The 9,605-nt window shown below is 45.4% G+C and overlaps 1 protein-coding gene across 2 annotated transcripts in view; it reads right to left on the reverse strand.

The window, feature by feature from the left end:
- Positions 1-6,879, reverse strand: part of SP3 (Sp3 transcription factor) — a 55,854-nt gene extending 48,975 nt beyond the window's left edge. The window contains exons 1-3 of one of the 2 annotated variants that reach the window (XM_023622017.2): positions 6,731-6,879; positions 5,954-6,102; positions 5,357-5,479 (exon numbers count right to left, since the gene is read on the reverse strand). In XM_023622017.2, the coding sequence (XP_023477785.1) occupies positions 5,357-5,479; positions 5,954-6,102; positions 6,731-6,737 (279 nt within the window). In that variant the 5' untranslated portion in view covers positions 6,738-6,879. The remainder of the gene's footprint in view (positions 1-5,356; positions 5,480-5,953; positions 6,103-6,730) is intronic. The other variant, XM_023622016.2, reaches the window with a different exon arrangement.
- Positions 6,880-9,605: the final 2,726 nt, after the last annotated feature.

Below are 9,605 nucleotides of genomic sequence, written 5' to 3' on the forward strand. Positions count from 1 at the left end.
ACTTAAATTATTAAAACGAAGCACCAGACATTAAAGTCACATGTCATTCTTCAACTTCTATCTGGTATAGAAATTATAAGCTTAAGTTATCTTTCCCAATATTACATTAACAATTCATATTTCATTTCAGCCTCTTGGCATTTTGAATAAACTAAAGATATTTAAATCTATACTTTATACTGAAATCTCCACTAAAGTACAATATCTAAAATCTACTCTTTATCTTCTTAAGATTACTGTTCACCTTTGGAGAATCAACTGAATTTTTTCCGACCAGCAATGAATTTACAATTATTCAACTTACATCAAAGAATATAGTATCTCAGATACAAATTAATTTTACACTACTGGCACTTTGTCCCTTTTTCATCCTTAAAAAAGTCAAATTTACAGCATCTAAAGTATTTTTCTAACAAAGTGATAATAAGGGCAGATATTCAACCATAAGCGAACAGCTTTCTAGTCAAGAAATTCCTTGAAAATAAATAAAGCTACTCAAATGACAAGTCTGAGTAAATACTTCCCAAGCACCCTCTCTCCAGAAGCTAAATAAAAATAAACTGTAGTTACCACTTTTCCCAACAATGCAGGCCATTAAATGAAGGGAAATCCCTAAACCTAGGACAAAATGATGTATTTGAACTCTTTTGAATAAACCTAAGGTGAAAAGCATATATAGAAAACATTTATGAAGCATAAGAGGAAGGTCACTCGCAACAGATAATTTAAGGAAAAAAATCCAACAGGAAACAAAAAGGATTTTTTTTTAATGAAATAAATTTACAGTTTTGAAAAATTTACTAAGTACTAATTTTTTTTTTAATTGAACGGGGAAAAACACTGAATCAGAAAACTACTAGACTTTTATCTAAGACTATGTCTGGGGAGAGGAGTACATTACTCAGCCCTCAGAACTGAGTTCTAGTCCTACCTAGAACTGTGGAATTGTTCTAAACTGTATGATTTAGAGATGGACTCAATTTCCTTATGTTAAAAATGGGAAACATATTACCTTGCAAGGTCGTAAGAACCAGAAGAAAGTGCTAAGCTTTATAAACTATAAACCACTACACAATCCTAAGGTATCATTATGATTACTAAGACTATGAGGACAGATTTGAAAACATCCATTAGATGCCTAGCACAATTCCTGGCACAAGGACCAGTAAATATTTATTAAATGAACAGTTAATGGTATTTTACTTTAAAATCATTGCAAAGAAAATGACAGAATGAATCAATAAAACTGACCTCAAGATATTAAGTCTTCTATGAAAAATACACCAACTTTAAACCTACTTATTCCCATAATTCCACAATGAATAAGCCCCAAATATTTCAAAACTGCAAGGCCTACTAAGCCCATTCGTTTTTTTGTTTTTTTTTTTAAAGATTTTATTTTTTTCCTTTTTCTCCCCAAAGCCCCCTGGTACATAGTTGTATATTCTTCGTTGTCGGTCCTTCTAGTTGTGGTATGTGGGACGCTGCCTCAGCGTGGTTTGGTGAGCAGTGCCATGTCCGCGCCCAGGATTCGAACCAACGAAACACTGGGCCGCCTGCAGCGGAGCGCGCGAACTTAACCACCCGGCCACGGGGCCAGCCCCTAAGCCCATTCGTTTTTAAGAGAAATTTCATCAGCAGCATATCACTAAAAGAGATAGAGTACACTAAATACCAAATGGGAAAGGGATAAATTAGAAAATCACTGAGACCAAATAAAGGTTGTAAAAATGTTTGATGTTAGGCTATTGGAAACACTAAAGAAACAAGACAGACACAAAAACACATAACCCAGGCAAGAAGTAGTATTTGGTTTAGGTTCAAGATAACCCTCTGCATAAGCTTACACACCAGAAGAAAAATCCGCCAGTGTTTCTCTAACTCTAATATTCTTATTGAACAACTAACAAACAAAACACCATCTAACATGGAAGTTGGCATTATTGTAAAAAGTTCTAATTGAAGGTACTCTAAGTCTGCCTCTGTATATAAACACATAATCACAGGGTGAGAAGGACCACGACCAAGAGTAGCCCTGGGACGTTGCTATAGCAATTCATTACAAGGGCATTCTCTGGTGCAACCAGGCATAGAAATGGGGGGGGGGGGAGGGGCGGGCAGAGGGTAGGGAAGTGGGAGGAGATTGAGAGTGGGGGAAAAAACCCAGGATATCGTCTCAGATAATACCTGAGGAAAGGGAAAAAGAAAATATTCATACCATTTATTGCACAGCATTTGGAGAGGATTATTAGCTTCTCAGTTCCCACAAATGGTTTTATGAGAGTCAGAAACAAGCAAGGAAAGAGTCTAACTAGAAACAAGAATAAGCCTAAAGCTAAGGTGGAAATAAACTAAGAACCATTCTTACACAAGCACTAAAGGTGGAAACAAACTAACATTCTTACACAAGTACTAAAGTTTCTTAAAATCTTCAAAGAATACTAAAGTCAAATAGACTTCAAATAAAAACAATTACCCAGTGAATTCACTACAGTGACAGCGTAGGTCTTATTTCAAGAAGCTGCAAAAATAACATTCTTTTGAACTAAGCTATTCATTTTTTAGCTCACCAACACTTACATACTAAACTAACGAACACTAAATTTAAAATCTAAACCGAAGATCAGGCAACAACTTTCATATTTACTTATACAGTTTATTATATTAAGGTACAGATGAAACAAGCAAATAAATAATCCACAAGTTCACACAAATGCAAAGTGGACAAGCTAATATTGCATAAAGGTCTACTTTTTTCTTTTTCCTGATTTATTACTAAAGTTAATTACACAACTTTTAATACTAAGTACAAAAGAGCCTTGCCATCAAATCAATTTTGAGATCCTATTCAGCACTGTCCTGAGGGTAACCAAACATTCATGGCCAGGATCCAGGATGAACCTATAACATATTCTAATAACTTCTAAATTCAAAATATTTAAAGCAAATCTCCAGTGCAGCTAATTGGTTTTTCAATGCCCTTCAAATCTTAAAATAATAAACTAAAAAGGCATAAAATTGAATTGTATATGTATATTTCCACTAGATTTTAAACACAACAATACTATATGCAATGTGGTATCTTGGACTGGATCCTGGAAAAGAAAATGGGCATTTAGTGGAAAAACCAGTGATATCAAAATAAAGTCTGTAACACAGTTAATACTGTATCACTGTTAAATTTCTAGTTTTGACAAATGTACCATGATTATACTAACATTAGGGGAAGCTGGATGAGGGGTATAAGGTAACACTCAGTTCTGTCTTTGCAACATTCCTATAAATGTAAATTATTCCAAAATAAAATTTTTTGAAAATCACAACTACAAAAAAAGCTCTGTATAGACCTCTCATGACTTCCAGTAATTTGAGTAATTAAAGCAAGATTATCTAAGCACATTTTTAAGTGGAAAAAAATGCCCATGAAATCACTTAAATTCTCTTTCATTTTCTAAGATGTACACATCAGGAAAATAGTTTTTGAACTGGAAAAATAATTTTCCCATTTCCAAAGGCAAACATATTCAAGCCAGTCCTACCAATCTTAGTGAAAAATTTTATCCACAGTTATCAAACATACAAAGGAAAAAATGCTCCAACTGATTCTAGTTCATGTTCATCTGGCGGGAAATGTGAGTTCAGTAGAGATTTGGTAGTTCAGAGGAGCAGTTTAAAAGGCATGGAAACAACTTCCCTAGAAGTATACCGCCACAGTAGGCTAAGTCTGGAGACAATATTCTATTCCCTGGACGGAGACACATATACATGTACATATGCATATTTTTCACCCATAACTTCCTCCTTCACTTCTCCCCTCCCCCATCAGTAAACTGGTATCTAAACTTGGGAAATTGCTATTACAAGAATCTTTTTGTTCTAATTGAAAATATAAGAAAAGTAGAACCAAAAAAGAAGATCCAAGCAATGTGCTTCGCAATTTTACTCATGCAGTGGTTTCAATTAGTTTTGGCACTGTGGCGCTAGAGGGATACAGTTCACAAAAAAGGTTAACCGATCCATAAGTTTGTTTAAAAGCAACAACGTCTCTCACAAACATAATTTTATGCTTTTACATTTTAATCTGCTTACAAAAGCACAAAACCTAAAATCCTAAAGACATTAAAACTATTCACATCCCTCTACAGTATGACTTGAAATGCTAAAATTATGAATACGATATTTAACAATAATATAGCTTAATTTAGCTTCACTTTTAATGCCTAGACATACTAAGAATTTCCTGCAAACTATACCAAACACCAAACTTTCTTGTCTATAGTGACTACTCAAAATATCACTAATCATTTCCTGAAATCCACCTCAAAAAAAAAAACCACGAATGATCGGGAGAGATTTCAATAATTTTAATAAGTGAACACATCTACATGTGAAACTAATGCAACAACGATTCAAACAAATATAAAATTTATAATTAGCCTTAAAAACTGTTTCTAGCTCATTTGTATTAAGCTCTCGTATAATAAGGGTCAGCTCCTCCCCCAACGCCAGACACACTAAAAACACTACAGAAAGGATCCCACCACACCTCATCAGACTAGCAATAATAATAAAATGAAAATGTAACTTTGCCAACCAAACTCGACTGTAAATATGGCGTGCAATGGCATGCACGTAAATACAACTCCTAACATGCACTTTTTGTTACACTGGTATTCATATTCAATTTCAAAAAACCCAAAGTGCTAAGTAACTTCGCCGATTTCAACGGCGGCCAGTAAAATATTCCACTTACTCCACTTCTGAAAAATTATTGCAAATTTAAACACAAGTCTGCAAAACCTCAAATTCAGAAACTAACACTGGCCGCTGAAAAAGCACTCAAAAAGTGTTCACTCCTGCATACAGAAGGGTAATTCAAAGAGTAAACCTTCATTCCCTTTTTTTTAAAACGATTTACGACTTAAATCAGTAAGATCTAGTAACTTCCAGCAGAAAAAGCTCCGGGTTCAAAAACACTGAAAACTAAGGACACTGCCTCTGTAGTTGATACTATCTATGGCCGACAGGCTGTGCTTGAAAATTCTGTAGCGTTCAGCGAAGGAGTTTTCAGCACTGATATGAATTGCTCCAACATCCATTTTGGAGTCCTCTTCCCCCGCCCTCTCCGACTTCATTTTGGAGTGAATTCGGCTCGAGGTGCCGCAGTGACAATTTAGAGAAAGCCTGGGCTGGCTCCTGATCCAAACGGGCATGCCAGAGAGCAGGAAAGGGCGCCCTGGCCGCGCGATCCGCCCGTCCGGGAAGGCGCGGGCGCCGCAGGCCGCGCGGGCGGGCGCCGCAGGCCGGGATGGCGGGCGCAGGGCCTCGGCGGGGGCGGGCGGCGCGCGAGACTTACCGCTCCGGCGGCGGCGGGGGCCCCGGCTGCGGCGGCCGCCTCCTCCTCGTCGTCGCCCGGCGATGGCGGCCCTATCTTGCTGCAGGTAGCGGCCAGCAGAGCGAGCGGTGACGGCTGAGTGTCCTACCCCCGATGGGCGGGTTCAGAGAGGGAGACAGGGGAGGGGGTGGCGGTTAGGGCCGGGCCGCCGCTCGCACAGGAAGTGCGACTCGGTCCTCGCCGGCTGCGCGGGGCGAGCGCCAGCCCGCGCTCTCCTCCTCCTCCTCGGCTCCGGCCCGCGTCCGCCTGCTCGCACGCACACCAGCTCCCCGGGCCGCGGGCGGGCGGGCGGCGGGCCGGCCTCCACCTTCCGCCCGGATCCCACCCCCGGGAGGGCGCGCACACTCGCTCTCGCGCGCGCACACACACACACACACTCACACACACAAAAAAAGGCGGCGGGCGGGGGAGCGCGGGCGGGGTCGGAGCGTTGGCGCCTCGGGCGGGCAGCTCCCGGGGCGGGGGGAGGGGAGGAGAGAGGCGCGGAGGGAGGGGAGAGGCGAGGGGAGGAGAAAGCGGCGCGAGGGGGGAGCCGGCCGGGGCTCCGCCGCTCCTCACCTGGGCCGCCGCCGCCGCCACCGCGCCGTTTCCGTGCTGCTGGGGCTGCTGCTGCTGCAGATACTCGCCGTGGCCGCCGCCGCTGCCGCCGCCGCCGCTGTCCACGTCCAAGGCAGCCATTTCCTCTTGTTTCACGGGCTTTTCGGGAGCTGCAGGCACAGCGCGGGGGGTGGGGGTGGGGAGGAAGGCGGGTGGAGGAAGGGAGGGGGCCCGCGGGCCGCGGCGAAATTACTCCGAAAGCCCGAGCCGAGGCCCCTTCCCCTCCCCCACCCGCCCCCCGGCGGCGGCGGCGGCGGCGGCGGCGGCTCCCTCCTCCCCTCCTGCTGCTGCCCCCGCCCGCCGCTGCCTGTAACCCTCCTCCTCCTCCTCTTTCCCTCCTCCTCCTCCTCCCCGCGCTGCCCCTGCCCCCTCTCCTCTCCTCTCCTCCCCTTTCCCTTCGCGCCGCTCGCTCTCACTCGCGCTCGCTCCTCTCGCACCGTCAGTCACTCACACACGCCCGCCCGCCGCCCGCGCCCGCACACAGGGGGATGCGCTCCCGGCGGACCGGGCCGCCCGCCCCAGGGCCCAGCGGGGACACGGCGCTGCTGGGGCTTGCGGGGTGGACGGCGGCTGGCGGGGAGGGGAGGGAGGCGGAGGGGAGTGCGGCTTTCTGCCTCTCACAGACACTCGGTCGCACACACGGGGCCGGGGGCCGGCGGCGGCGGCCCCGGGCTGGCTGTGGTCGGCGGCGGCGGCAGCGGCGACAGCAGCAAGGGTTGCTCTCTCGGCTTTACGTACCGGTCATAGTGTGTTTAGGGCACCTCAGGCGGGGCTCCCCGCCGCCTTACACATGGTGAGGAGCGAAGGCGGCGGCGGCGGCGGGAGAGGATGCGGGAAGCGGCGGCGGACACGGCCGGAGCGGTCCGGGGATTTTTTTTTCCTATTTTGATTGACTGTGCGGGAAACACAAAAGGTGGAGCCTCCAGCCCAAAAGGGGGGAAGAGGGTGACAGCCCGCCCGGAAGTCCCGCCTCTCTTCTCCGCGCTCATTCGCCACCACGCTCTCTGGCGGCGGCGCTCATTGGCCCGGACGGCCGTCCGTCGCTCGGCCAGGCGGCGCGCTTCCTGTTTGCCCCCCGGGTGGAAGGGGAGAGACAATGAGCGGCCTTGGCGGCGTAGGTTCCCGAGAGCGGCTACGGCTCGCTTGTTACCCCGCTGTGCCCGCCTCGTTCGCCGGCTGCCGCTGCCAGGCCCGAGGCGTAGGCCTCTTCCACCTCGCAGGCGCTCGGAGCAGGCCCCGCCAAGCTGTAGGGCAGCCGAGCTGGGGAGGAAATCCGACCCCGGCGGGTCTGGCTCCACTCGACGCTTCCTCCATCCCGGCAGCTGCCTCGGCCGGAGCTCCCCAGGGCCTCGCGCTGTCGGAGCCGCCGCTTCCCTGCGCTGCCAGGAGGCCGCCGCCGCTCAGCCCCGGGGCTGCTGCTGCGGCCGCTGCTGCTACTGAGCAAACCAGACCCGCCCCGCGAGCCCGGGGGGAGGGAGCTGGTATTGGGGGAGACACCCCCTCCGAGGCTGGAGGAGGATTTTCTCTCACACACATTCAGCTCTTAGATCCACAGTCAGAGCCATCTCGTTCCCATCCCCCTTCGCCCCAGGTTGCCAACCCGTCTCCCACTTTTACGTACCCCGGAGGCAGGCATTTAAAACAAAAAAGGAAATCTCGGTTCACCTCCTGTAGAGGAGGAGAGCCTTCATTCTGGCCAGTGGCACCAAAACGGGCACCTAAAGTATATTTCATTTAATACGTGGCGTATACATATATTCAAAGGAGCAGAATCCTTTTTTAAAAAAGAAATCCAGTCACGTAATCATTTTGCTGCACGAACATATATTTCCTGCTTCTTAATCGTCTTGGTAACAAGTCAAACATCTGAAAAAGCTCATCAACGATTGCCAACATTTTTAAAATAGTGATCCTCAGCAGAGTATTTTTTTTTCTTGGAACATTTTATTCATACCTTAAAATCTCGTTTCACTTACTGGATTAGGTTAACACTCCTTTGCCCTTTGGCATCCTTGATCTCTTGCTGTCGTGGGGGCGGGGAATGCTTAGGTTTTATGTGTGTATGTTTTGCTAACCAAGAGATATCTCTGCCTATTTACCTTTAAATCTAATTGCCAGGAAATTCAAGAGGTGGACACGCTGTCCACTATACCCTTTTTATTAGATATTTGACTCAAACATGAATCAGTATCCCAATTATTGTGATTATTATATTTTATGCGATAAAGTTGTGCTGGAGGATGGGACTGTAAAGTCTAGGCACTTTAACTAGATTTTGTGTGCGCTAACCAAAAAGAATTCTTAATCCATTTTTGAGAGACTGAGTTTGCGCCTCCGTTCTAAAGCACCTATACTTGCAACCTACGCTCATAGGATCAAAAACGTTGTATGGTTACTTGGCACTTAATTGTACAAAAGATAGAACTTCCCGGGAAATGATCTAAAAACCTCAAATATGCAAAAACAAGACTTGAAATTCTGAATCCAAGAATGAGGTTTATCTCTTCCCATAGTAAGGTCTTTTGGTCTCGTATTTAAGTAGAAGAATCACTTTAAAAGGTAAATAGTATAAACTCTACTATTTTACACTTAAATTTGGTAGGTAAATTAAAGGGTCATAGAATAAACTGATTAGGGGTGGTGGGGGTGGGGAATAGATAAAGAGGGATGGGAGGCTTAAAGAGGAGGACAAAAGTGAAAAAAAGTGGAGTGGGAAAAAGGGAGGGATGGGAAGATTACTTCTTTCCAAAGATGATTTGAGGAAGCGCTGTGCTGGCCACTGTTTATGTCACAGCAAGAGATCTGGATGTCACTTTATTTTCCCTTATCCTCAATTTCCTCACTTATTTTTGTGTGTGTGTTTTGGTAAGTTTTCTTAAATCCTTTGGAAACTGCGATGAATGTCAAAGGGCCTAAAAGACTTCTATATAGACCCATTGGCATGAACTCTTTCAACTCCTTTTTTTCCTACAGAGAGAAGAGGCCACTAAATAATGTTTGATTCATATCTTCAAGAGCCAAGCCATTCTATATTAAAAAGAGCGATAGTCCTGGTTAACTGCACCACACCTGAAGGACTCTGCCCTGTCCTTCAGAGTCCCTACTGCTTTTCTTCCCTCCTCAGCATCTATTTAGTGGACTATGAAACTGCCAATATTCAACCATTTTTTAATCTAAAAAGGTGGGAATTTTGTATAGTTCCACCTAAATCAATGTCTCTTTAACTTACGTAACCTTTGTTGCTATGATTGTGACCCCCTTTTACCTGCCCCTGGATCTCATAAACCTATTCACACTGGATTTCAAGAATCTTCAAGTTTGTTCGACTTACATAATCACCATCATATATCAGAAGCGCTTTAGTTGACATTGACTAGGTATACTTAACTCCCTTCATGTTTCATATCTTCCCTTCTTTCTCAAAAAATATACCTCAAAAGCCATATCTCTTGTCTTATTTTTTCTTTTCTTTTTTTGAGGAAGATTAGCCCTGAGCTAACTGCTGCCAATCCTCTTTTTGCTGAGGAAGACTGGCCCTGAGCTAACATCCATGCCCATCTTCCTCTACTTTATATGTGGGATGCCTACCCCAGCATGGTGTGCCAAGTGGTGC

The sequence above is a fragment of the Equus caballus genome, chromosome 18 (genome assembly GCF_041296265.1).
Source record: "Equus caballus isolate H_3958 breed thoroughbred chromosome 18, TB-T2T, whole genome shotgun sequence".
Taxonomy (NCBI): Eukaryota; Metazoa; Chordata; class Mammalia; order Perissodactyla; family Equidae; genus Equus; species Equus caballus.